This window comes from Amblyomma americanum, chromosome 7, assembly GCF_052857255.1.
Source record: "Amblyomma americanum isolate KBUSLIRL-KWMA chromosome 7, ASM5285725v1, whole genome shotgun sequence".
Lineage (NCBI taxonomy): Eukaryota > Metazoa > Arthropoda > Arachnida > Ixodida > Ixodidae > Amblyomma > Amblyomma americanum.
Window position 1 is genome coordinate 36,056,138 of NC_135503.1, and position 27,976 is coordinate 36,084,113.

General features: G+C 42.0%; 1 protein-coding gene across 1 annotated transcript; it reads left to right on the forward strand.

Moving 5' to 3' along the window:
- Positions 1 to 226: 226 nt before the first annotated feature.
- LOC144098894 (aspartyl/asparaginyl beta-hydroxylase-like) lies at positions 227 to 27,854 on the forward strand. The gene is made up of 14 exons (XM_077631828.1): positions 227 to 504; positions 915 to 1,094; positions 1,702 to 1,805; positions 1,891 to 1,963; positions 4,876 to 5,139; positions 8,922 to 9,088; positions 11,689 to 11,923; positions 13,599 to 13,735; positions 14,800 to 14,994; positions 20,052 to 20,189; positions 20,761 to 20,890; positions 24,774 to 24,865; positions 25,397 to 25,527; positions 27,261 to 27,854. The coding sequence occupies exons 1-14, from the start codon at positions 450 to 452 to the stop codon at positions 27,409 to 27,411; spliced, it is 2,052 nt and encodes a 683-aa protein (XP_077487954.1). The 5' UTR covers positions 227 to 449; the 3' UTR covers positions 27,412 to 27,854.
- The last annotated feature ends 122 nt before the right edge of the window (positions 27,855 to 27,976 follow it).

The following is a 27,976-nucleotide window of genomic DNA, read 5'->3' on the forward strand; positions in this document are numbered from 1 at the left end:
GTTTCCACCATCGAGGCCACGGCGAAAACTGTCCACATCAACGCTTTCTTTCCCTGCAGCTCTGATTCCATTTGGGCAGTCCGCTCCCATCCCTTCACCACGGTCCATTCTTTCACTTCCGTGAATGAAGTTTACTGCTTTGGACTGTCTTGGAACACTCATCATAATATTTATAACTGGCGACCAGTTGTAGCGGAAATCGCCCTCTGCCGTTGTCAACACTGGCAGTGTTTTCAGTCCGCCTCCGGACCGTCCCGTTTGCGGATACACGCGCTGCTTGAGGAGACGCCGACAACGTTTATTTTTTTTCTTGTTATTAAGCTAACGTACGCATTTGCACAGAGCTACGCACAATGGTGACATCTTAGTCAAACCTCCTGATTCTGTTTTCATCGCTTTGTATTTTTTATTACGAGATTCTTGCTCCAAGGAGTACCTTGTGTGCCGAGATGTCTGACCGCGAAGTTCGTTCCCGCAAGAAGCGCAAAGGAGCGCTGGAGAAAGGTATTTTTAACTTACTCGGCTATTTGCAGCCTCAGATCTCGCTTTGTTCACGACGCAATTGTTGCAAAAGCTTCGGCACAGCATATTCTGGTTGCTTCCGGCATGCGTCAGCACTAAATAAATGACTGCAAATAAAACCCATATATCGGTCCCCATCGAAGTATGCGTGGGCAGGGCCTGTTGCATGCGGCAGATTTATGTATTCAACAAGAACTAATTGCTTTCGCAGAAATGCTGAACTTTTTAACATTTGCTAATCTGTATATGGCTCAAATGCTCAACGGTCGTAAACGGTATCGACCAGCGGCTACCCCCGGTAATCACTTCGTGCCGAACCGCCGTAGTCAAGAAGCTGTCGCCTTTTGAAGAATTCGACAACTGTGCATCTGCGCATCTCTTTTGTCATTTAGGAGCGGCGGATGAAATTCCGTTGGAGAAGCACAAGCACCACAAGCACTCTGATTCTGAACTCGAAGACGATGCGTCGGTCAGTGAACCAAGCACAACGGCAAGGGTTACCTTCCTGGTTGTTTTCGTTGCCCTCACCGTTATGGTGGGAGCGGTATTTTTGGCCTTGCAGAGTTCTTCATGTGAGTAACTTTTGCACCATGCATGCATGGACGTGTTGCTAGAATCGTTGACTAACTTCTGTTCGCTAAGATGTCTATATTCTGGGAGCTTAATGTCGCAATAAAGTGGTTTCGCTCTCCCATATCTACTGCAGTTGTCAAGCTTCGTTTTTGTCTTTGTGATTAGATTAAAAACTGTGCCGTTACGCGTATTCTATGCATGCATTTCCATTGCCACTTGAGATCCTTTACTTTGCACAAGTGTGCAGCAGAAACATTTTTGTGGGGGGCTTTAGTGTGGTGGAAGTGTTTAAATGCTGAAGTTATTGTGATGATAACAAGATTTCATGACATCCTGATGTGAAGGAGCAGCTAGAGTTTGCGTGCTCAAGTGTAGTTTAAGTGCGACATTCTGGACAAAGACTGGAAAAAAGATGTTGAAAATATCACAGAATGGAAGCATTGCTACAGCTATAGCCTCTGAATTGAAGTGAATACTGTTAAAATAATTAGTTTGTAGCTGTACACGCAGGAAATCGTAAAAACAGGCTCCTGCAAGGGTACTGTTTCTAGGTTTTCATTCTGAAGTGCTGCTTTATCTCTGGGCTCCTCTGCGTGTTATTTTCAGCTCTAAATACATTTCATAATGAAGACGAACCGCAAGCAAGTGAGCAATTCATTGTTCCACAAGAGGAATTGGAACTTGAAAGCCAGCATTATGCTACTGATGTGGTATGAACCCCTTCTGTCCTTGCCTTTCACAAAAATTTGTGGAAGAGATTTCTTGAGCTTCGAGGTCACATTTCCCCTTCCTCAGGAGGAGTCCAGTGAGCCAGAGCCAGAGATTCAAAGTAATGAGCAGAGTATCAACCTTGGTGCCTTCAACATAGGTATGCATGCATAAATTGTTTTCATTGCTAGTACTGCCTTGAACGAAGTAGCATTTACCATGCTGAAGCTGAAGTTTCGATTGTTCGTGCTTTGTAGATGAAAGATTTTGATGTTTAATTTCTGTACGAAATATGCATGCATCTGTGTGTGGGTCTGAAAGATCCTCAAAATTCAGTTTCTGCATGAAGCCGCAACGTAAAAAAACAGCCATACCCAATATTTTGAATTTAAACACCATGGCACCCTCTATGAGTGTTTACTCATCCCCTCTTTTTTGGCTTATCAATAATTTTCACTGGCCCCTTCTTGTCTTGCCTTCCTTCAATCAAGAGTAGGCGGTGAGAGTGCAAGGATTCTGGCTAATCTGTCTGCCTTTTCCACAAATAAATTTTTATCCCTCTTTCCCAAGATTAAATGGCAGGAAATTAAACTCAGCAGCTGCTTCTCAAAATTTATGCAAGCAACGCATGGGATCATGGCAGAAGCTAAGTCTCGTTCAAGAAAGTGCAATTCCTTTTATTTTTCTCGGATACTTAAAGTTAAACCTGAGCCTAGCCTACATTCTTATACATCACTGACCCATAATTAAGTGTATTCTGGAGTTGAATTTCCAAAAAATTGCTCATAATTGGCAACTCATCTGAAATAGAATGGCTAAACAAGAAAGGTCTTGTCCAATGCTTCTATCCAAGAAGCCCAGAAAATGCTACTTAAAACAGAGGCTGCATTTTGTCCTTCATCCAAAAATGTACAAGAATTCCAAAGTGGGAAGAAAATAAGTCTGTATGTGATGTAAGTACATAATACTGTTATTAAAAGGAGAAAGTGAGCACAGTGTATATGCATAGTGAGTGCTTTAACTTTTATGTGCCAGAAACATCAAAAGTTTAAGACTATAGACACCAAATTTTTGCTTTTGCGTTTTCTTCTTTTAAACAATGTCAGACATTGTTATACATGGAGCACCCGGTGGTATTTGCATAGGACCGCTAAATAATTTATAATTGAATTTCTTCTTGGCACTGTTTTGGTTTTATCAACCAAACGGTGGCAATATAACTACAAAATAGAAAGATGGCAATATAACTGTTGATACTTTGTTATAATTCTAGCTCTTGAAGCAGGCTGGTTTAAGTACTGTAGTAAGTTAAAAGCACATATCAGCATTTGTGTTGTAGTTTTTCCTTGCCTCACGTGACCTAAAGTTGAACTTTACTTAACAGCCATCGTTCGGTTGACGAAACCGCAACAGCATGAGAAAATAAATTCAATTATAAATTATATCTATGCATTCTAGTGTCGAACACATCATTTTAAAGAAGAAAACATGCAATAAAATTAGATGTCTATAGTCCTTTAAGTGGAAGCCACCACGTTTGCCATCACGCGTGCAACCTTTGTCCGTAAAGTTTCGAGACTGATTTATTTTCTTCTCTAGAAATTATTCCCCAAAACAAATGTTGGAGCATATGTGTAGTGCCATGTTTTCGGGCTAACTTGAGCTATTTATGTTAATTGCTGTGGCAGCCGCCAGATGGCACTACATGTAGAAAAATACATTGTCACTAGTCGTCTACGCATTCTACTATGAGTTAATGTGCAGAGATGTACGCCCACCTCGAACAGCGTCTAAACGTAAAATTCTGTGTGAAGCTTGGCATGACTGCGACACAGACGTACGAGGTCCTTCGTGACGCTTACAGCAACGAGACATTATCGCAGACACGAGTTTTCGAGTAACACAAAAGGTTCGTTTCAGGGAGAACTTTGGTGGAAGACGACACAAAGCAGGGGCTCCCTTCAACCTCGCGGAATGAAAACAACGTGGCTCGGATCAGGGAAATCGTACAGCCAGACCGCACCATTACAGTCCGCATGCAGTCAGGTGCTCTCGACATTAGTAAGACAACATGCCACCAAATTTTGCGTGAGAACGTGGGGAAACGAAAGCTGAATGCCAGACTTGTGCCACACCCTTACACAGGATCAGAAGGACATGCGAGCATCAGTGAGCGCTGATTTCCTCTCCGAGGCAGAGAAGGATGCTGCATTCGTTGGCAGCATCATTGCTGAAGACGAAACATGGTGTTTTCAATGCGATCCTCAAACAAAGAGGCAAAGCAATGAATGGCGATCCACAAGCTCTCCGGCGTCGAGAAAGGTGCAGCGACAGAAGACCAAAAGAAAGACGATGCTGATAGTTTTTTTTTCAATGCCAGAGGTGTCGTACACCACGAGTTCGTCCCACAAGGGCAGACGGGGAATCGGAAGTTTTATATCCATGTGCTCCAACACATGTGTGATGCACTGCGACGCCGTCGCCCTGACTTATGGGCATCTGGACAAAGGAGCCTTCTCCACGATAACGCAAGGCCACACACTGCTCTCAGCGTGACAAAATTTCTCGCCATGCACAGCATTACTGTACTTCCCCATTTGCCATACTCGCTGACCTCTCCCCATGCGATTTTTTTCCTGTTTCCTCGTGTGGAGAGAGCCCTAAAAGGTCACTGGATGAGGAGCGTGGAAGCCATTCAAGACGCCACGAAAAAGGAGCTGACAGCCCTGCCAAAAGAAGCGTCTTCCAACTGTTTTCAAGACCTCAAGAAGCGTTGGAAGCTGTGTATAGACTGCAAGGGAGGCTATTTCAAAGGGGTCCTGCACAAATGAGGTCAATGTTAAACGTGTTTTTTTAATGGACTCAGTCTCTGAACTTTACGAACAAAGGTTGTATACTGCGTTGTCCGGCCAGTTCCCAAGTCAAGCAATAGCAAACTATGTGACATGACCAGAGGAGGAACCATTGAATAGTGAACTGCATCACTACAGAACACGAAACATATTATGCATTCTTTAAATTGGTTGTTGCTCAGTGAAAACTGACTGTGCTAATAACTCTTGTTCTCTACAGATTCAACGGAGCCTTTGCAGCCTTCTGAGGAGCATGTAGTACTCGAGACCAGCCAGACTTCTACACCAAGTCAGCACTTTGAAACAGCTGCAACCACTGACCCTGTAGAAGTGCCTGGTGAACAGACATCAGAGATGACCTTATTAGAACTTAAAGAGAGTGAAGTTTTAAGTTCCACCGAAATATTGCAGCCATCACATACTACAGAGGTCAAGCAAGATGAAAGTGCCCAGGCAGTCTCTCTGGAGGCTACAAAAGTTTCAGGTGGGTTAATTTTTTTGCAGCAGCTGCAGGTTAAGGATTTAAGTTGCTTCCAACAAATAATCCAGCAACATCTGAAGGAGTACATCTGAATTTGCTCATTAAGCCTAAACACACAACTAAAACATTTCATTTACTGCTACAGTTGACTTTGAAGGTACTGAGTTGAAGGTACTGAGAACATTTTTGAAACCTGCAGTGTGAATTAAAGGCAGCGTTTTAATACACTAATAAAGCGTCTGTTTGAGGAAAACTGACTGCTTGAATTCAGCGAGTTGAATTAATGTGAGTCTATTGTGTTATCATGCCATACTGACGTTTTAGTTACATTATTTAAACATACTTTTGATATTGCGTTAAAGACTCGTTGCAGCACTCGTTCTCTTTTCCAGTACTTTGTTGAAGTTGTAAATAATTTGGTTAAGTTCTTTTTTTTTTAAGATTTCAGTGCTGTGGTTGATTGTATTATCACCGTGCTGTGTCCTATTTTCAGTGTCATTGTAGTATTTTGCAGACATTTATAGTGATGTTTCATTCAGGGAATTTTCTCTTTTTCAGGGAATTTGAGCAGTAAAATCTAGCAAAAATGGAATTTTTACAGAGCTTTAGGGAATTTTAAGAAGCAAAAGTGTCTTTCTTTCCAAATTGATGGAATTTTTCAGTTGCTCCAGGAAAAAGGGCCCGATATGGAGAATTTTTGGTCTATTTGCAGAAATTTTTCATTACAACATACAACATAACTGTACAGCTGAGGCTGCAAGCTAAACTGATTCCTCTAAAAATTTCCAAATACATCTGAGTCCACTTTTTATCAATCCCTCTTGCAATGAACACTCAGTTATCACAAATGAAGGTAACATGACTGTCATATTTTTCACATCGAAAGTGGCGTTGTGACTTCAGTATAATGGACATGCATGGTATCACAAGGGCTGGAACAAATTATCCATAGCTCTCGCTATGTTCTTTGCATAGCAGAAAGTGTCTCCCCACATCTCAGCTCTCTTTGGCTTTCAGTGTGGCTGCATGCATGCTGCGCATAGATTTGCAGTCGCTCTGAGACTTTCTCGTTCGTGAAATGAAAATGATGTTGGAAGTCGTACTTATCAGTCGTGCTTAGCATTCGGAAGTCGTGCTTTTGCCTGTTCGCATCCTACCTTAAAGACACACTGAGGACAACTTTAAGTTGGCCTAAATTGACAGATTACTAGTTTCTAATGGCAAAGAGGCTACCTCTACATAAAACTTAGGTTCTAGGAGCTAGAAAAGAGTGACAAATGATAGACAGGCATTGCCACCATCCGATGGCTTTCTTAAGTGTGCTGTAGTGGCGTCAAGTGAGATTTTCTGCTAAAGAGAACCAATAACTAACAGTTACGTGTCCAGATTTCTTGGTGCCATTTCATTGCTACCATCAAGGCACTTTTATTGCACAAGGAAAATGAAAACATACCAAACATATAAAATTAAATAAAGCAAATTCATGGCACTTGACATAATTGCCTACATCACAAGTTTGAAAATCGGGAGTGGTGGGAGAAAGAATTCCACCTTCAACTTTCAATTTTTCAGCAATGAATGCATCTTTTGCCATCAAACAAATGGGAACAGTCACAAAAGGCCCAGCCATTGGAATTTGCTAAGAAAAACTTGATAGGGGAGTTTTCCTTTAGTGTCCCATTAAGTTTGTGACTGAGCGCTTGACGACTGCTGGATGTCTTCAGTTCTGCAGTCTTGTGTACAGAGTGTGGTGGTTTCCACGCAAGACAAGAAAATCGGGAGCTCTCATCTAAGATGGTCATTATAGGCAACTCATGTATTAGTCCTTAAGGTCTATTGCTGACAGAATGTGCCATTTCGTTAAAAAATTTGGCATGTCAAAGTCATCAGTTTGGCCAGCCTTAATAAAAAGAACGGAGAAAATTTTATGTTGTGGCATGAATAGTAATTTGCCGTAACTACGCTCATACTTAACTGGGAACCACTTTGTGTTAAAACTCGGAACCTTCTTTTGACGTCTCTATGAATGACTGCCTGAAAAGATGACGACAGTGGTGTCATGAAGCCATACACTTTCATAGGTATCTTTTGCATCTACCATGGCCTCTGTGGGCTTGTCAGTGTGTTACAAAGGTATCTTTTGCATCTACCATGGACTCTGTGGGCTTGTTAGTGTGATTGCTTATGTTTCATCCCTGAAGCAACCAGTCCGCACCAGAGCCCTTGCTGACGAGCACATGCCTACTTTTAGCAATATAGAAAGCGTAACTTTTTGGATCAGCATAGAAAAAGGCTAGCCTGCATTATATCTTTTCTTCGGCAAGTAGTTTTATAGAATTTTTCTCTTTATTTTGGGAAGTTGGCTCATTATGAATGCTTGTATATAACAAAGGCAGCTTGTGTAGCTTTCAGGTTTGTTATGAATGAACCCGATTATAATAATTCCAGTGTGTTTAGTTTCCACAGACCAGCCACCTCCAGGTTAAAGGGGCTATGAAAAGGGGTCTCAACAAAGGTGCGATGTGCATAGGATGCTAAAGGACGCCGCCTCACAAATATCCTTCAGCAATAATTTTCTAGATGCGTTTTGTGGAAGCTTAGTTATCTGTAGTAAAAATTTGAATTTGCGCGTCTTCGCGCCCTTCCCTCTCCTCTCGTCACTTTTTGCATGCTGAAATGTCTGCACTCCTCTACCGGCCCCTCGCACTCGCCCTCTCCGCCGGCTCCCGACCCATGCAAACCAATGCTAGCAGTCTGATACTTGACGTAACGAGCGCACCGCAGGTCGCCGCTAGGCGCGGAAGTGGGAGTCTTTAAAATGTATTGTAAATTATCGGCTCGCTTCTGAGGCCTCATACGCGGCATGAATGCTCATTGTCCTGTACTCTACGTAATGCGAGCATTTTATAGACAACCTTAAACACCCTTTTCGGGGACCCTTTAAGTGTAATGACAATTTCTAGGAGGAGAATAAGAGCAGCTGCATGTTTTTGAGGTGAAAGCCTTTAATGGCTCATACTCCCGGTCGAGATCCTGTCTGTCCGTTACATCGCCAACCGGAAGTCACGATAACGGATGTGACGTCATACCGTCAGTCTGGTCGTTATGCTCAACTCGATAAGAAAAAAAATCGTTGTGCACGACTGGATTCAGACCACCATCCTTCCGTTCTGCAGCCGAGCGTGCTAATGACTATGTTACTTCCTGCCAATGCATGTGTAGCTCTCCTTGTCTAGGACACTGGAGAGTGTTTGCGGAAAGGCGTCGAAGCAGGCGGATGCCTCCCAAATGCCCTCCAGTGTCTCCAGCATTTAAGATTCACAAACAATTGCGTACTTAATTAACATCCTAAGCACACATCAGTGACTCAAGCAGCAACACCGCGCTAAAGGCTTTCGCCTCACTACACTTTAGGTCAACAATGTGCCCCCGTAAATTATTTTAAGCACCGATGGCTTATGTGGCTTAGCAGGACCAGGAGCAGTACAGTTGGTGTGACCAGGCGTAGTCCTACAGCACTGAGAGTAGTGTAGGGGGCTATTTAATAAACCATACTGCTTTTCTGACTACAATCTGGCAGCATCGTAAACATAAATGCAAAGATGAGGCAAAAAAAATGCAAATACTCGGCCCTTTAAGTTTGCTCTAATGACAATATGCAGTTCTGCTGTAAAACAGTATGTTTTTGTGAACGAGCAAAAAGTATTGTTCATGTCAAGCATTGTTAAGGTTGCAGTGGTTAATGTCATGCTTTTGGTGTGTTTATTTTCATTCCGTTTTTGCAGAAGCTTCTTCACCTCCGGTATCAGAAATGTCAACATCCACAGTGGAGACAATAACTGCAAACCCAGCTCCAGTTGATGAGCAGGTTGATGAGCTTGCTGCCACCACAAATGAGTACGATGCAAACATTCAGAAGGATCTCACAGAGTCCGAGGAGCTTATTGAGAAGGTTGGTATGTCCTGAAATATGAACGAAATAACTGAAAAGCAATGTACTATATGGTGTAAGAGTCTGTGGTGCTCAGTGAGCCACGTGAGTCTTCGTTGGGCACTCTTGGCTTACAGTGTAATTTTAAAGCTCTAAACTTTGAAGATGTTCAACGCATTCCCTGTGTCGTGGGTCACCAGTGGATCACGTCCCGTATGCAAGCTGTGCGGCCATGAATACCGTGCAACATGATCAAGCCATGGGATAACTTAGTAAGTTTCAAAGGGCCTGTCAAAAAACACGGATGCAAGCTCGCTGTTGCCATCTGTTGGCGGCTCAAACAAGCTGATTTCACCAGTTGCTCATTGGTGAGCAACACAGCAATGAAGAAAATTTAAGGACATCCCACCGGTGGGCCACAATACACAGGGATTAGGGCTCCAGAACGTGCTTAGGAACATTTAGCTCTTCTGGCGCACTGTGTGTTACTTTGTTCTAAGTATTGTCAGTGATGCAGTAGTTTAAAATATGCAGATATACACTCTCAAAAGAAATTCATTCATAAAAAATTTTTTTGTTTAATTTCTGCTGTTTCGTGAAATTGAAAATTGGTTTTTCGGGGAAAGGAAATGGCGCAGTATCTGTCTCACATATCGGTGTACACCTGAGTCCACCTGAACGGCACCATAAAGGAAGGGATAAAGGAGGGAGTGAAAGAAGAAAGAGGTGCCATAGTGGAGGGCTCCAGAGTAATTGAATAATTTCCATCACCTGGGGATCTTTAACATGCACTGACTGACAGCACACGGGCGCCTTATCATTTCGCCTCTATCGAAACACGGCCGCCGCGGTAGGGTTCAAACCCGGGTACTCTGGATCAGTAGCCGAGCGCCCTAACCACTTAGCCATCATGGCAGTGTTTCATGCGCAGAAAGTGAAATCTGTGTATTGCATCAGGCCTGCTATGTCTTGTGCATGTTCTTGTTATTTTCGTTCAAGTAAAAAGTATGTGTAATGTTGTTAAAGTCGCAGTCCGCTGAAAATCTTTTTTCTTTTTCAGGAAGGGGGTGATGTGTTCTGGGACATGTAGGCTTGGTGACTGTTCATAGTTCAGGAAAAAGTAATGCGTTTGGAGTAGTAATGATCATTTGGGCCAATTTTGCTACTGCTTAATACACTAACATTTCTTTTTTGAAAGTCTAGACAGTGTGGTGGGGGGCTGACCTGGCCTGGTATAGCTGTAAACAAGAGCGGGGTCAAGTTTTTATAGTGAAAGAGGATAATGCATGGCCATTTACACAAGGCTAGTTAAATAAAATGGATTAAATGTGTTCAAGCATGCTTCTGTATAATCATGCCTGGCATAGACCTTTCAATAAGTATCTGCTAGCACAGCTATGCTCATAATTTGCATATGAAAATGACAGTCGTTCTGTATTAGTCTAACCCTAGTTTTATGCATTGTTGCAGTACTGCCTGCATCCATTGTGCGAGGGTCAAGTGCAAGCCTTAACTTTCCACTGATTGACACACACCTATACCAATGTTTAACGGCTGTTTGTGTAAAAGACAGTGTCATCACGCTTGCCTGCATGATATTCATTTTTAAACTGTCCCTTAAATTGTCATGCGATTGTACTTTGTGATTCTTGACGGCTGTACGATTTGCTAAGAGCTGAGCAGGTGCATAAAAGTTGAGGATTGCTTATTATTAAATTAACAGTATCTGGGTCATCCAATGAGCCAGTGTTGGTTAATATTAAGACTGTGCACCCAGCATAGTAAGAATCTGTGTAGGCACATTTTTGGAGGTACACTTTGGGCACAAAAGTGAAATCAGTGTACACAGTGTAGCATAAATGTAGAGCATGGTGTTAGCCCTATCCTGTCATGCTTGTCTTTGATCACCTTGGAGGGTTTTTTGGTGCCACAAAGCAAGTAATTTTTGTGCAAACTGGAGTGTCAGTCAGTGTTCAAATCTAGATTTAGCTATTATCTTTCATTTCTTATCACTTGAAAACTAACTTGAGAATTATGCAGTGGAACATTTCACGTTTGGTTTGCCATGGAAATCACCGTTTTCACACAGGTGGTACCATAATTTTACTAGCCTAACAGGTTACAATGGGATTACTCCAACTTTCAATGAGATTAACTTGGTAAGCTCTAACTGCAGTCTTGTCCTGTGCTCCATGGTGGAGAGATATTTTTATTTTTTTCCGATGTGTGAGAGGACATATACTAAGATTTGTGTCTCATTGTAAAAAGACACTGATATGAATGCTTTTGTGCGGATTTTTATGCTGTCTTTGAACAGACATGATAGCAGATGCAATGACATGGGTGTTTGACTGATTTGCATAGTTTACTCTTTCTACGAGTCACAAGTTTGCATCACATGCGTGTTGGAGTTGCAGTGAATTAACTATATTTTAGCCATTATTACCAAACATTAGCATGTTACTGACTTGGCTGATCGTGTTTTAAGTTGTGTGTGAAATGTATGTTTTAAGGAATGTTTTGCATCATGTGTTATGATTTCCCCTGACTGGCTCATTGATGTAGCTTTGCTCAGCGTCATCCCTCATAGCTGCACGTTCTAAGTCAGCTGCACCTTTCAGTCCCCGGTAAAGGCCCTAGAGAAGTTTAAAGCACTGCTCCGCACCCACCCACTAAGTCCCAGAGCCACCTATGGCAAGGCACTAGCCCTGGAGAAGATCGCTGAGCTCAAGAAGAGCAATGCGATCCTGGAGCAGTGCATCCAGGCCTATTTGGATGTGATGGCATTGCCTGCGGTCCCTGAAGCACTGTACCTCGGGGCAGGAGAGAAAGCCGTGGAACGCATGCGTTTCCGAGGTGGGTAGCCTTGAAACTATTTTAGACAGATAGTAGTTGTTTTGTACTTAGAAGTGCTTATAGACCCCGCCACATTGGCCGGTTCGTTGGGGAAACCTTGGTGGTGGAATTGTATAAGGAACTTCATGGGCATCCATGTGATTTCATTACTCTCACTCGTAGGAACACTGTTGCCTCTGGCAACAATGTTGGTGCAACCACATGATGACATATGGCACATTCTCAAGAGCATTATCTTGGATACTATACAGCAGACTCTCCTCATGAAGCACTTAACGGAAGCTTGTAAATCTGTTCAGATTGTAATGGAAGAGCCGAAATTATCATAATTCATTCAAGTATATGTACTGCAGTAGAACTCCACTATAGCAAACTCTCATATTAGTAAAAACACAGGTATTGTAAAGTGAAGCTGCAATCTCATTTCACTTTTTGTAGACAAATCTACATTTTTTTTTAAATTTATATTTAAGACATCATTAAGAATGATTGTAGTGAAGAGTGTTTGGCCGTGGCGATGTACTTCCCGCGAAATGAAGACATTGCAGCACTTGCGCAGTTCACCTGCAGCAAGATACATGGAACAGCGTAACCGGAAGACCAATAGTTGGAGAGAAATGGACCGACTAAAATAAAACAGTGCTTTTTTGAGATGGCTTAACCACTAGACTAGTGAGAGGAGAGAAGCCAGCTTTTTGAAAGCGTGGAGGCCATGAGGCAAAGCGTGCGGCACACACGAAAATAAAGCAGTGAGAAGTAGGGAAGGGAAGAAAGGGACGAATGTTCGCAGCCCTTGGCAGAAAGCTAAGTGTGGTTCATAACTGTTGCCTCTTAAATCGCTCTGAGGCCGCAGAGCACGGATGCCGTGTTCACGCTAAGCTCTTGTTTTCATAGGTTGCCAAACACCCTTCTCGCATTATATTTGTAGCTGCACTGCATTAGTGCAAAAATAAGGTACTTCTGTTACACTTAAACAAAATCAAACATATAGTAAAATACAATGTGATAACAGAAAAATAAATCATTAGCTGTGATGGGGTGAGAAGAGCAGGATGGAAGGTACTTCCAAGTGTTTCTTTTCTAAGCCAACAAACACTATGTTTGGTAAGCAGCCAAATTACCAGGTAGCATTTTCAGAGCCATGCATCACCAACAACCACTATAGTAAAGACTTTGATGTACTAAAGAATTTTGCTGATCTGAAACACTTTACTATAGAAGGGTTCTACTTAGTAGGGTTATACTGTATTAGCGAACTGCTAACAAGACAAGAGTGGAGGACATTGTATGGGAACATAAAACAGGTACTCTTAAAGAAAAATATTTTCATAAATTTCACATAGGCATTTATGTGATAACTTTTCATTTGTCTCAGCGGAGGGAATTTTGGCTCTCGTAAAATAAGCTTATGCTCTAAACTCAGAATGTGTCTGATTACATGTAAAGCTACCTACCCAGAAGAATACATTACATGTACGAAAGTACTCAGTATTTTCTTTCAGAATAAAGCACTATAAAACTGAAGCAGTGAGTAAAAGTTGAGTGTAATTCATTTTTGTGCCCATAATATGGCATAATTTTGCAATTTTTTCATTCAGAGCAGGGTATGGTTTGCTCTGCAAAATGTCGCCATGGCTATGTAATGCAAACTAAGCTCCCTTTCCACTTTTAACAGGATTTCTTACAAAAGCTATAAAACTACAGGCAGAAATGAGCAAGAAGTATCCAGACAATATTACACTCAAAAACCAAATGGCTGTATCCTACCTCATGATTGGTCAAGGAAAAGTTGCCGCCCAACTCTTTGAACAGGTACTTCATTTCTCTTTCTGAACACCACATTTTCTGTCTTTTCATCGTGTGGGCGTCATTCTGGCATTCACTGCCGCTGCTGTTCTTAGTCAAATTCTCTAAGCATGAAAGTGGTTTACAAGGATTCTCGGGACAACTCATAAATTCGTGTTTTTGGTAAAATTCAATTTGGCGGCTTTCTGCGATTTTGTTCACAACCGTACAGCTCCAAGATATATGCATCGCTAAGAAATTTGGCATTGAAAATAGAATATTTTTTCCACCACTCAATTCAAACTAGTGACAATGATGACGATGCTGAGAGTGTACTAGGGACTCCGTGATCCCAGCTGAAAGGGGATGGCAGTGTGGTCTGGCCTCTGAGATTGGTTGCAAAAAAAAAAGCACTTGATGTCATCGCAGACCGCTTGTAAAAACATGTGATGGCGCAGTAATGCTAAACAAGCAAGTGAATTGGTCAGACGTTATTAGTTAGAGGAAATGCAGAGCCTGAATAAAGCTTATTTGACCTCGGGCATGAAGACTGTTGCCACTTAAATTAAATTAATTTGGAGCAAAAGCAGTGAAAAACCTTAGATGTTGAATGCTAAAGCAAAATTGAAAGCTTGTGCCCATAATGTAGGGCACTGCATTACCTTAACTGCGACAGCTGTTGTTTTTCTCATTTCTTTATTATTTATTCATGCATATCCATGCATGACCCAAATTTGAGTCCTGCTTCATATACTGTAGTAATAACAGCAGTATTGGTCTTTCTGCTGTAAAAAAAAAAAAACAGCTACTGCACTAATTCTGTGAGGTGATACATGAGGACAAAGCTACTTTTGATAAATGTGTACTTCAATTTTCAAAAGTGGCTTGTTCTTAGTGTAAATTCTCAGTCTGAGCTTAGCTTGTGTCAAAACTAAGAATAAAGAATGGTCACAATGTGGTTATTTGACCACAGAGGTCCGCAGCTATCGCAGACTTGGGTGCAGCTCTGTCGGGTAGTTATTTCTGCATGGGTTTTCATTTTAAATTCTGCTAACCCTACAAAATGACTGTTTACATTTTTACCCCTTCAGGTCTTGAAACAAGAACCAAACAATGGGTTTGCCAAGGTGCACTATGGTTTCATATTGAAAACTGAAAGGAATGATCTTGAAGGAGGCATAAAGTATATGGGTGAAGGCATTGCAACCAGGGAGCAGGGAGTTGTGGATGGCCGGTTTTACTTGCACCTAGGAGATGCCCTACAAAGGGTTGGACAGAATGAGAAGGTGAGCTTGGAACAGTGCCTTCTCCACAGATAATTTCAACATTGTAAGAGGACATGCCAAAACACTAGAAATATGCACGCCAATATGTTGTGTTGTATAGTTTGCAGAATTCCGCACTGCTCCTCAGGTTTGTAAGCACATTTCACATTTCATTTATTCCACATTTATCCTGTTACAGAAAAAATGTGAGGGCAAGGACTAAAAGCTGCTAGTTAAGCAGCTTGACTAAGGCCCTTGCCCCCTTTGATGGCAGCGTACAGCGGTTTCAAATCACACAAAAATTTACACACAATGATTAGATTAGTTTCTGCAGAAGTTCTTGCACTACAGCACAAAACATTATACCGAGTCAGCACACGCACACACACACATATATATATAAAAACTCTATACACAAAAATTTATACAACATGTGCATACTTCAAAAATGATATCTGAAACAAAGACAAATGTATTTATACAGAAATGTTTCATTAATTACAACATGGAAATGCCAATCCTTAATCTATTGCTTCATACTGTTAGATTCCTAAAATATTTAACGAGTGCGGGTCTTGACGCTGTTCTTATGTCCATGTCTGTGTCTTGAAGTGTGTTTAATAATACTGGCAAGCGATGTTCCAATCTATTAAAACCGTTATTTGTGCGCGAAAAGGGGACTAGCCAAATGTTTCTGTGTCTTATGTTGTAAGGAACATCCCAAGATTGTCTGAGATGGCAAAGCGAGAGAAAGCATGTATTGGATTTTGCCAACGAGATTTTATACTTCATACTTAAGTTTAAATTGTATAGATGTACTGCAGGGACTATATTATATGTTGAGAAAAGCTCTATTGTATGGCCATCATACGGTAAGCCTGCAATGTGACGGATTGCTTTCTTCTGCATTAAAAATAGCCGGTGTATGCTCGCCTTTGATGTCGTTGCCCAAACAAGGCTACAGTAATTGATGTGTGGGGTAAATAAGGCATTATATAACATTAGCTTTATCTTAGGTGGGACAATGTAACGAAGTCTGCACAGAACGCCACAGGCCTTGGCCAAGTTGCGAAGCACATTTGTTACATGTGCATCCCAATTTAAATGTTCATTAAATACTACACCTAAGGTTTTCACCTCACGTACAGTATCTATTTTTTCTTGGCCTATCTTTAAACAAATACCGTAATCAAGAATTTTTTGCGCAGGCCGAAATAGGACAGCCTTGGTTTTTTTCGTATTTATTTCTAATGAATTTACTTTACCCCATTCTAACAGTTTACTAAATGTAATATTACCTAAAGACGATAATTCACTAGCGTCCTCTGACTGAGTAAAGAAACTTGTGTCATCGGCATAGACTACAAAGAATGCCTGGTTGCTTATTGTTACTATATCATTTATATAGATAGTAAAAAGAATGGGTCCTAATATACTACCTTGTGGCACTCCACAAGATATATTGCGTAGAGCTGACGACTCCTCTTTTAGTGAAACGCTTTGTTGTCTCGCGGACAGATAGGATTGTAAAAGGGCAAGAGGTATTCCACGGAATCCGTAATGTTCAAGCTTAGAAAATAGGGTTGTGTGGTTAATTCTGTCAAATGCCTTGGAGAAATCTACAAAGGCGCCTAGTGTTAATTTTCGTTGTTCGAAACCTTTAATAATAAATTCCTTTTGTGTGAGAAGGGCCAGCTCTGTTGACATACCTTGTCGGAAACCAAACTGCTGGATGGATATTATAGAATGCTTATCACAGAACGATACAACTCTTTTGCAGATGACTTTCTCCAATCCTTTTGATATGACAGGCAGCACAGAAATAGGCCTATAATTTGAAAACTCATTTTTGTCTCCCGACTTAAACAGAACAGTGACTCTGGCTAGCTGCATTTTTTGTGGGAAAACACCAGTAGTCAAACAGCTATTGAAAATATGTGTGAGAGCAGGTACCAGGAGCTCGAGCACAAACTTTATGGGGCGGATAAGAAGGCCATCAATATCACGCGCTTTGCTATTCTTCAAAGACATAAAAATAGAATACACTTCATCTGGAGTAACTGGATCAAAAAAAGCAGTGTGGGCATTCGGTAGACCCAAGTAGGACGATGCTTTATCATCATGGTTACTGTTCGCTAAAGTCGCAAAGTATTCATTAAACTTATTTGCTAGTTCTCTTCCTTTAAAACTTTGATTATTGACACTAATTTCGAGGTCTCCACTTTCGTGCGTATTGCGATTTAAAAGTTTATTTAATTCACGCCAGAGAGCGTCTCCCCGAGTTGCAACGCGACCAAAAAGATTTTCAAAATAAGTGTGTTTGGAGTTGCGTAGCACTTTTGTTACGCTGTTTCTGTATTTCTTAAATGATATGAAGTCATTGGGGTCTTTTGTTTTCAAGAACTGAAAATACATCGCATTTTTTTCACTAATCATTCTAATACATTCGTCAGTGAGCCATGGTTTCCGACATTTTTTGCGTTTTTTGACAGATTTGTACTTAAAGCAATCTGTGTAAGCACGTTTAAGCAAACCCAAGAATATGTCGTAGGCATCATCAGCAGTAGTACACTCAAGCGCAGATGTAAAGTCAATTTCCTCAACTGCAGTTCGGAAACGTTCAAGCGTTTTTTCATTAATTTCTTGAACTACAAATGATTCACAAAGCTTTTCGAAGTTTTTACATAGCTCACCGGGCTTACAAAACATAAAAATAGGCAAATGATCACCCAGAGCTGCCGTTATAACGCCGGCTTTGATACAGCCTTCCGGATTATTTGTGATGAATATGTCAAGAAGACTTTCAGAGTGACAAGTGATGCGTGTAGGCTCTGTTATAACGGTTGAACAATGAAAAGTGTCCAGAAGCAGAGACATACGTTGCGAGTTTAGAGTAGGCTGAAGCATGTTAATGTTGCAGTCACCACCGATGGTAATGTGCAGTTTATTCAAACACGCGAAATTCAGGAGCCTTTCTAAGTAGGCAAAAAATTGATCAGTATTCCCATCTGGCGGCCTATAAGTAACGACAAATATAGATTGCTTGCATTGGAGCGTCAGAGTCTCGTAATCGGGAGTAATAGCTGTGAAGTCGGGGAGCACTACGCATGGCAACTGTTCTGATATCAACTGCATTACTCCCCCACCACGCCTGCAGGGTCTGTTTAGGTAGAAACTCCTGTAGCCTGGTAGACAAAGCACTTCTTCTTGCGTTTTATACCATGTTTCGGTTACCATTATCATATGAAACTTGAACCTAAATTCATCAAAAAATGTTGTTAGTTCATCGTATTTGTTCCTTGCAGACTGCGCATTAAAATGTAGAAAGGCAAGGTGCGCACTGTCTTTCGGGCAAGCGATATTTTTCGGTGTGTTCATCAGCACGGGGAAAGAAGATGCACTGAGTAGCGCAAGAGGTGCTTACACAATCTTTTCCAAATCAGCTTCGCATGAAATCCGGATGACACGAGATGTCTCCGTTTTCCGCGCGAAAACTTTGCCGCCTTTTGCCCATGCAAAACGCCAGCTCATTGCCTTCTTTTTTGCGATAGTCTTTCCTAGCAGAAACTTAAGCTGAGGACAAAGGTGTTCGTTCACAAACACCGATGCCTTGGTTGAAAATCCTAGGTCTTCGGTGTTTAGTTTCTTGCTGCGTGCCTTGTCAATCACTTGGTTTTGTTTCGCACGGCTGTTGAAAACGGCAACAATGTTCTTGCTTTCGGCGTCGTTCCAAACAGGAACACGATGACACACCTTGATATCCTGCCTATCTATAGGCTCACCCACTGCGTCGCCCACTCTAGCAAGCAGCTCTTCTAGGTTTTCATTATCCTCACACGGTACACCCTTTATTTCAATGTTCTTGATCCTAGAATACTGATCTTGTTCAGTTACTCTAACAGAGTTGTCGTGCACCTGTTTTCTCAGATTTTCAAGCTCCTGTAGCAATTCTTCATGAGATTCTTTAAGTGCAGCATTTTCCTTTTTTATTTCGGTGCACTCTTGTTTCATTTCTTCGTAGTCTTTGTTGATGTACTCTAGGCTATTTTTTAGCTCCCTCAGTTCCTTTCGGAATTCACGCTTTAGGTCAGCAATTTCTGTCATGTCGCAAACAGCACGCAAAGCACTACACGTATCAAAAACGTCACCGGCAGCAGAGGCAGGGCAGAGGACAGTGCAAAAGAAAAGATACAAAAATGACAGCTCAAACCTGCGATTCAAGATGAAAGAATAAGCGTTGTTGCCGGTCCACTGCCTCCGCTGCCAAATGACCAGGATGGCGATGTTGCAGTCCTTTTACAGCCAGGCGACGTAGCAGTGCTGTGATGCAGTGCCACGTGATGTCCACCACGTGATGTCGCAGGTATGCAGGGGTCCTTTTGTTGGCCGGAAATCAGCCCAGGCAGTCCGGTGGTCCACACTATCAGCTGATAGCGCTCTGGGCAGTAGGCGTCTGCGATTCAAGATGAAAGAATAAGCGTTGTTGCCGGTCCACTGCCTCCGCTGCCAAAATTCAAGGAGGAGGTCAAAATTATTGTTCGTCGCAAAAAATGCAAGAGGCTTGCCACTTTCTTGCAGCTGTGACACTGTCTACTTTAAGGTGCTGCCTTCAGCTTGTAAAGTTGTCGGTGGTGACAGCTTTTGCAGCTGGCCTCTAGTGTCGTGTATTTTTATGACACAAAGACAATATTATTATTATTACTATTATTATTATTATTAAGTGCATGTCTGAAGGGAGTATTTAAAATGTGGGTCTGCTATGCGTAGTCGCCATTTATGCACTAGTTGCAGCACTGTTTGCTTCCTTCTGTGCATATTGTCTCATCATTTCTTCAGAAAGTGCATTCACATGCTTAATAGTCAAAGGCACAGCTCCTATTTTTAGGCTGTATACATGTGTTTACAAGGGATATCTGTGTATAAACTTGAAATAATTGCCTGTTGTCCACTGACGGAACTCTGCAACCCTTTGTCGATTTCAAAGGGTTGAATTCTGTCGTGTTTGAGGTTACAAAAACTTAGGCACTGTGGATTATTATTTAGGACACAGAGGTTTACGTGAAAGTTTATTCTTGCAGGCGCTGGAAATCTACAAAGAAGGGGTCAAGGAGGGCCTGTTTGCGTCAGTGTACCAGCGCTCCTTGTACAGTGTTGACGGACTGAAAGCCCAGCCATGGTGGAGCCCAGATGAAACACCGTATGCATCAAGCATCAAGGTAGGTTCGTAGACTGTGCCATCTGTGTACTAGCCGTAGCTAACCGCAAAAAAAAATGAGGGAAAATTTGTGATGGAAAGTATGCAAGGTGTGCTCAGTTTAGCCTGGAAGATTTAGGTTGCGTGGGCTTGCAACACATTGGCAGCACCGAGTTGACATACTCAGTTAAGACTAAAGTTTAAGAAGTAGTAATATACCTGAGCTAGCAGCCAGCTGGCAAAGCAAATTTGGCAAGCCGAGGACACTCGCTCTGCCTTGGAATCTTCTCAGGAAGAACTTGATGCACGAAAATGTAGGAAGCACCAGTGATTTTGATTTTTTTGTTGACTTCAATTTCATGGTACTGCATAGAATGCTGGGATTTTGAAAGCTGTAACTTTCAAGCAGGTATGCAAGTACTACAAATTGTGTTGTGCAAAATTTCAATATTTTGTTGCAGTCACTCCGTGAACAATGCGAGCCGAATTGGAGATGTATTTTTTTGGAATGGTAGTTACCTAGACGCGACTTATGTAGTGTATAGCCTTGTTGTCGATTACATTGCAGGGATTTATTCTCACTTTTACTTTAGGAACTGGAAAAGCACTGGCTTGACATAAAGAATGAAGCATTGTCTCTAATGACAGACAAAGGTTTTAAACCCGAAGCTGAAAACCTCAAGGATTCGGGAGACTGGAAGCAGTTTGAAATCTTTGCAAGAGGCAAGTATGAAAACTTTTTTTTTCATAGTGTGCAGCCATTAAAAGGTGCGTGTATTTGTCCCCACCCTGCTTTTTACTCAGTACTTTGGTCAGACACACTACAATTTAAATAACTGAGAGTGAAGCATATTGTCATACTCACACCATAGGTCTGTTACAAGCTGCAACCCTGTCCTTTGATTGCAAAGGCATAGTGACATTACATGCTCATGGTAACAAAGGAAATGACAAGACAGCACTCCTTGTGAAGACGAACCTAAAGCACTGAAGACATTTGACATCAGCCACAAGTGATGCTCTGCTCTCAGGTGGAACATAACTCTAAGTTGGACTTTTCAATTTTTAGTTGTTTAGCATTCAGTGGACTTCTCTCAGTGTTTATTTTAAAACATAATTGTCGTTTTTATTGGCAAGTACTATTTTCAGCGAATGAATTACTGTCTTTTCTTGGTGATTTAATGTCGCGTTCCTGTGTGGTCCAGGCATTTACGGGCTATCTCGGTGTTTTTATCAGCATGAACGCTATATTTACCAGTAATCAACATGCAAATGGTAGTGCATGAAGCTGTGCTTGTAGAGGGAATCGAGATTGTAATTTTAAAATGTTATGCAAGTTAAATGAGATTGTCGGCAGGCAAAAACGCAAGTGGAAGCTTGCTTCTAAAATCATATTGACACATTATTATTGGGTTGTCGCGCTGGGTGAAGCGAGATGTCGGGGCATCACTGGTTCTACGTTTTGAAAGAAATGATGGAACTGCCGCTCAATTGTCGTGGAAGCCTCAACATGATACATTACAACCCCACTGTTAGGTTTTTGCGTGACTGCGGAAAAAAAAAGTACCATCCAGGAAATGTGCATGTAGGTAAAAAAAAAGTGTATGTTGCCTGACTTTTCTTTGTTTGTACTAATGGGAACATGCTCTTCTGGAATTTTCAAGGCTTTGTGGCTCTCGTGATCATTCGCATGAACAGAAAGTCAAAAATGCCCTGCGATGGCTTTCCATCTGCCTGAGCAGCTGTTGATGGAAGGTAGGCAGCAGCGAAGGGGGCGGGCACAAGGAGCGGGCGAAGTTTGTGCATGCATGCGGGCTTCCGATTTATTTTCTCGGTGGCTGCTTCAATTCTACACATTCCTCGTCAATTGGAACCTAGAAATTGCATCTCTAAGCCAGTGGCGACATGGATGATGCGGATGACAGAAACCTGCCTCAGAGCCAACCCGCGCCATTGCATCTCGTAAAGCGCTGCCTACACGGCGTTTGCTGTGGCATAGTTTTATTTTCCTGCATTCGGTCATTCGCGCTGAGTCTGCAGTGGCATTGGAGCTGCACCAACAGACAGACATTAAGATGCAGCCTAAAGAGCAGGCCTCCGTACTGCATCACCAACAGCTGCAGCAAGATTCATGCTGCCCTGAGGTGTGCTTGGCGTCGGCATGGGTGCAACATGCCGGAACTGCCGAACACAATGGCGGCCAAGCGCCGATGGAATCTAGAGTTTGGTTTTGGCCCCGTCACTGTTCCATGTACGTTAAAAGTAGGCTGTAAAAACTCCGGCACAAGGTGAACCACTATCGCGAAGTGGCATTTGCAATGCAGCATGCGGGAAAGCTGCCAAAGCTGCGATGTAACAGCTGAGTTTGTGTTGCATGTGTTTTTATGGGAACTTGGATGGGACTTGCACATGAAAATGTAGCAGCTGGGAAAATACACCACCAGGGAATGTAACAGCAGGGTTCTGCTGTACTTTTATGCGATAGCATACAAGTCTTGTAGGAGCGAAAACCATGTGACCGCCATCTGGTGTCACACCAGCCACCTGTAAGTGCAGAAAAAAACAGCCTCAAGCGGGATTTGAAACCATGGCGGCGCAACCAGATCAGCTTTGCCTGCCGCTGCTTTAGACCACTCGGACATCGGTGCAGCCATTCATCCCATGTGTTAACCGGCAAGCCTGTCATGCTGTGTTTTGTACATTATATCATCATCAACTTCCATCCATGTCTCTTGCACGGTGCTTGGGATATCATCTTCAACTTTCAGCTGCTTCCATAAGCAGTGTGCAAAAAAGGCGCAGTGAAGCGTCATCTGATGTGCATAGAGCACTACGGAACGGTGGCAGATTTGAACACCTCAGCAGGGTCTCATCAAACAACAAAGAACGTTCAAACCACAAAGTGCATGCTATGTCATTCCGTTCCATCAATTACATTGGTTGCCCCCCAATTTTTTCATGACGCCCATGTATGGTTTCATGTCAGTGCCCTACATGCAGTTGATAAACGTGCTTAACCGACTAATTGCTCTAAGTGGGTGATGATACTGAACAAACAGTGCTCAGCTAGCCAGCGGTGAGGAGGTGGTACTGTCTGGTCGTCGGAGAGCAGCTAGCGGAGCAACACCTCAAATCGCACACCTGCACTGCTTATCCAACAATACCGCTGTGTCATCGTGCTGCTGGCTTCTCTACTTAGTTCTCTTACTTAGGCTTCTCTTATTCAACAGCCAGCTGGCTCTGCCTTGCATGCCAAGAGTACTGACATTTTTAGGTTAAAACCGTATTTTGAAAACTGACTTTGGCATGCTTTTATCGGTGTTTTTCGGTTCAAATCAAAAAGTTGAACCCCCGAACATAACTCGTGAAAAAACGTTCCCAAAAGGAACATTGCAGACAAGTCCATAAAATTTTGTTCTTACCCCCACACGAAAAGTCTGATAGTAGTCCCAGAAGTCTGATAGTCCGTCTTTCTGTTACCGTGCTGGAGCTTGTTTTACATCAAAAGACTCATTCTTGGTGAGACATTTAGACCTACTAAAGTTTGAATATTCTTCGCTACTCTTGTTCAAACTTGTGACATTGGTGGTGACATGAAGTGCATTGGAAACTCCATGATAGCAGCCAAGAAGAGGCAATTAGTGTGTATAAACCCGAAGAGCTGCAAAAAGGTTGCACTTGACATCAGCACAGTTTGCTCGTGAAAACCGGCTGTGGTGGCAGTGCCTTTTTTTTATTTTTGGTCTTTCTGAGCTTGCAAAAGCTGTTTTTAGTGAAAGAAGCCTCTTTGTTATTAGAATGCGGTAACTCATTGATATAGGCTAACTTCAATTTGTCTTTAGAGCCCTTTTAAGGCAAGGACTTAGTTTTGAAACACGGCATTATGCCAGGGATCTTTTGCTTGCTCAAATCTGTTAAAATGTATCTATTGGTAATGGAACGCATGTATTAGCTTTTTGTGTAGAGTTAGTGTGCCTTTGTGGCTGCTTAGCAGTGGTCATAAAATATGAAAATGCTCTGGTTCTGAGATTTTAGTGCCACTGGTGTTTAGATGTTAAAAACTCATCCACGATCTTTTGTTGCACATGATGATGCTTCTGGACGTGAGATTACATTAATTTACCTCTGAGTTTCCTCACAAAAGCGCTTTAAAATGCGTGTCAAGTTTTCTAAATATCAGTTAGTCTTCTCATTCATTATTATGTACTATCAGCAACAAATGAAATGTGAACAAGACCACTGAAACACAGACAGCAAAATAGGAATCCCTTAGCCAGAGGAAACTCAATACTAGCGAAGGGCAATTTCACTTCGAAGGCACGAAGACTGTCCTTTAGAACTGCTAATCAGCTTCGCTTGTATTTCCTCTAAAGAAGTTAGCATTTTGGTGTTCTTGTGTTTGAACTTCAGTTCTCTTGTTTGCATTTCATTTGTTACAGATAGTACATCTTGTAAAGAACCAGAAACTTTTTGTAATCACTAAATATTCCAAATTGTTGCAGAGACTATGCATTTTAGCAGTGGAGCCTTCATGTTTGTCGTCAAAAGTGTTACGACTGCTTTTGTTAACACTGGAGATGCCAACTGACGGTGTGTTTTGTTTCAGGTCGAAAAATTGACAGGAACTGTAGATTGGCTCCCAAAACTTGTGCCCTCATAGGCAAGATACCAGATGCTGCTGGCTGTAAGAGAGGACAGGTAAGTTGGGTCATTGTCGTTGCCAAGGTGTAGTGACTAGAACACTATAACATGATCCTTTCTTTACTCTCGAAGCTGTGTCAGGTTTGAATAGAGCTAATGCGACAATGATGCTTTCTGAGTTCATTTTCTTGCAAAAGCGAAAACCTCAACACTTAATTGCCTTGCACCTGTATTCTTTGTTCAAGCTCACTCTAGGTTTTAAACTCCGCTCAAAACGTCTAACAGGAGAAGAGTTCATGCATAACAAAAAAGGTGCGCCTTGATAGTGGTTCATTGTAAAACAACGCAAAAAATTGGGGACCGGAGAAAGAAAGACACAGGCCAGTTACGAGTCAACACATGTCCTGTGTCTTTCTCTGGTCCCAATTTTTTGCGTTGTTTTACAATGAACCTGTACCAACCAGCCCAACTAAACATTTTGCTACGCCTTGATATTGGCTTTGGGTACATTCTGCAGTCCATGCAGTATTTTTTTTTTCTTGTGCAAAAATATGACGGGCACTCTTTTTGTTTGCCTGGTGGTTCCAGGCAAAGTTCTCGCTAATGCACCCGGGCACCCACGTTTGGGCACATGTCGGGCCGACAAACTGCAGGCTCCGTTCGCATCTCGGCCTTGTGGTTCCACCAAAAGTCCGCATACGAGTGGCCAATGAGACGAGGTGAGTACTCAGTTCAGGCTGCAATCTCTCTGCAGGCAGGACCGCAGCGGTGGCCAAGTGGTTGAGCATCCGCATCGTATGCGGGAGGTGCGGGGTTCGATCCCCAGTGCCGCCGGGTACCCACCGGTGATACAATGGGTACAAGCTTTCCCCTGGTCTGGTGCTCGGCTTATTTAGGGTGAAATGCTTGGGAAATTGGTCTGTGACCCCACCTTGAGAAAAAGAAAAAATACCTTGTGACATGGCGCTCTTTGGCCATAGCTGCCCTTGCGCCATAAAAATCCATAATCATCATCATCATCATCATCTCTGCAGGCAGAGGTCCATAGTGCATGCAGAAACCTATGTTTCATTTCCTCAGGTTTGCAGATATGAAATGGACATCCAAAACTGCAAGGCATTAATTTTGTGGCATAAATCCGTCCTTTCAAATACAGAGCACCACAGCTTCCGGTTATGTCTCATGTCTTGTCTCGTGGCTTTCTAAACGTCAACAGCTTCAAAGCATCTCATTATCTAAGATAAAAGGAAACAGTCACAAAAGGGAAATGGTAGTTTTCATGCTGATAATATTGAGGGCAAACAAACTGCTCTGCAAATCTGGTCCGTCGTATGTTGGTTCCAGGTCTGTCTTTGGTACCATTCACTCTCTGTTTGATGGTATAATGCCAGTATGGCTTGCCTTTCTGCATGTTCCTTAATTGTCTGCTCCTCTGCCACCGCTTGCAGCCATTTGTAGGCTGAAACTGGCTGTTGAAATTTTGAGGAAGCCAGCTAATAGCCACAAGTGCAGTTGCATATCAAAGAGCTACACCACTTAAAGGAGTACAAACCAATATTTTGATTCCCCATTTTCTTCTCTGAAACAATACGGAGGACACTAATATACATGGATCACCACTTAAAATTCAGCTATGCTTGGTAACTTTAATCTGTAACTGAATTTCTTCTTTTATGCATCTCTGGCTTAGGTTTAAATTGCCTGGCGGTGGCTATGACATCAAATTGGACTCTGAAGCATACAAGAACTCTAATATAATAGTGGCTTCATCATTTTAATTTACTGTGGCTGTTATGCCATCTAACATCAAGAGCCAGAATGGTAAATAATGAACAAGCAGTTGTAATATCAGTTTTTTTTGTCTCTCTCACATGACCTGAAGTCAACTTTGACGTCATAACCACCATTTCACTGTTGAAACCAAAACTGAAGAAGCATGAGAGACGGAATTCAATTAAAAATTAAAATAGGTAAATTTAATGTGGCAATCTACACTTAATAATGTCCTGCGCAGCATTACAAAGAAAAAACGGGCAACCAAAATTTCGTGTCATCAAACCTTTAAGCTGGAACGAACAGGTTGCAGGAAAGATATAGCCGTCTTTGAGTGGTGCCAGATGTGGACGTGTATTATTTGGCTCAGATGTACACAAAAACACAACGAAATGTCTAAACAACTTTAGTTATCACTTACAAAAAAGTGTTGCAGTGTATCTTGAAGCAAGAAAGCAGCACTGCTTAGCTTGATGTGCTGCCTCAGAGTACGGTTTCTGCTAAGATGACTGTCCTGACTAGCCTGAGCTGACTCTCAGTACATGATCTTTTTTTTTGTCATTTGTTCATGAAATTTGTGAGTAGCTGTGTGCATAGATTATTTCCGTGCATTTTAGTGTGGCCAGGACATATTGTGTGAGTGTTTCGTTACGCCTTTCATTTCTGTCCTTTCTTGCAGGCAATGGAAAGAAGGCAAGGTGCTGATGTTTGATGACTCCTTCGAGCACGAAGTTTGGCATGAAGGAGACACTTTGCGGCTAGTGCTTATTGTGGATTTCTGGCATCCTGATCTATCAGCCAGTCAAAAAGCCAGCCTTTCACCAATCTAGTCTTTCTACAAATACAAACTTTCTTGTGTTCTGCCTTCAATACTAAATTCCTAAAATCTCTGCATTTATCGTAATTGAAATCTGCATTTCCTAAAAGCATTTTGCCTCTGGAATACTGCCCTGTGGTGCACATAGCTACAGTTTTATTTATTACAAAATATTTGCCGAAGTTTCATGTTTGTTGTTGTTTGGAGCTCTCTGGGACTCTGCCAAAGAAATCAAAGAGGCTGCTGTTCTTTTATGCAGAGACAAGGTAATCCCATTCATGAGGTGACAGTGCATACTACATATCCTTGTTAACAAGCTGCAGAAGTTCATGAATTTCTCGTGAGTTTCATCTTGAGATTCTTACAATTCTCTGTGATGTCTGCTTTCATGAACCCAAAATGTTCCTTGGGTGGATCATAAACACTATGACTTAATAAAATCTTGTTACCTGTTGATACTAGATTGTTTGTCCAATTCTCTTTTGCCCTTCTTGGCATCAAGCATACTGACTCAGAAGGGTGATAGTGGCCAGTCATTATTTATTTTACAGTGTCATCAGTGGAGCCTTATGTATTGC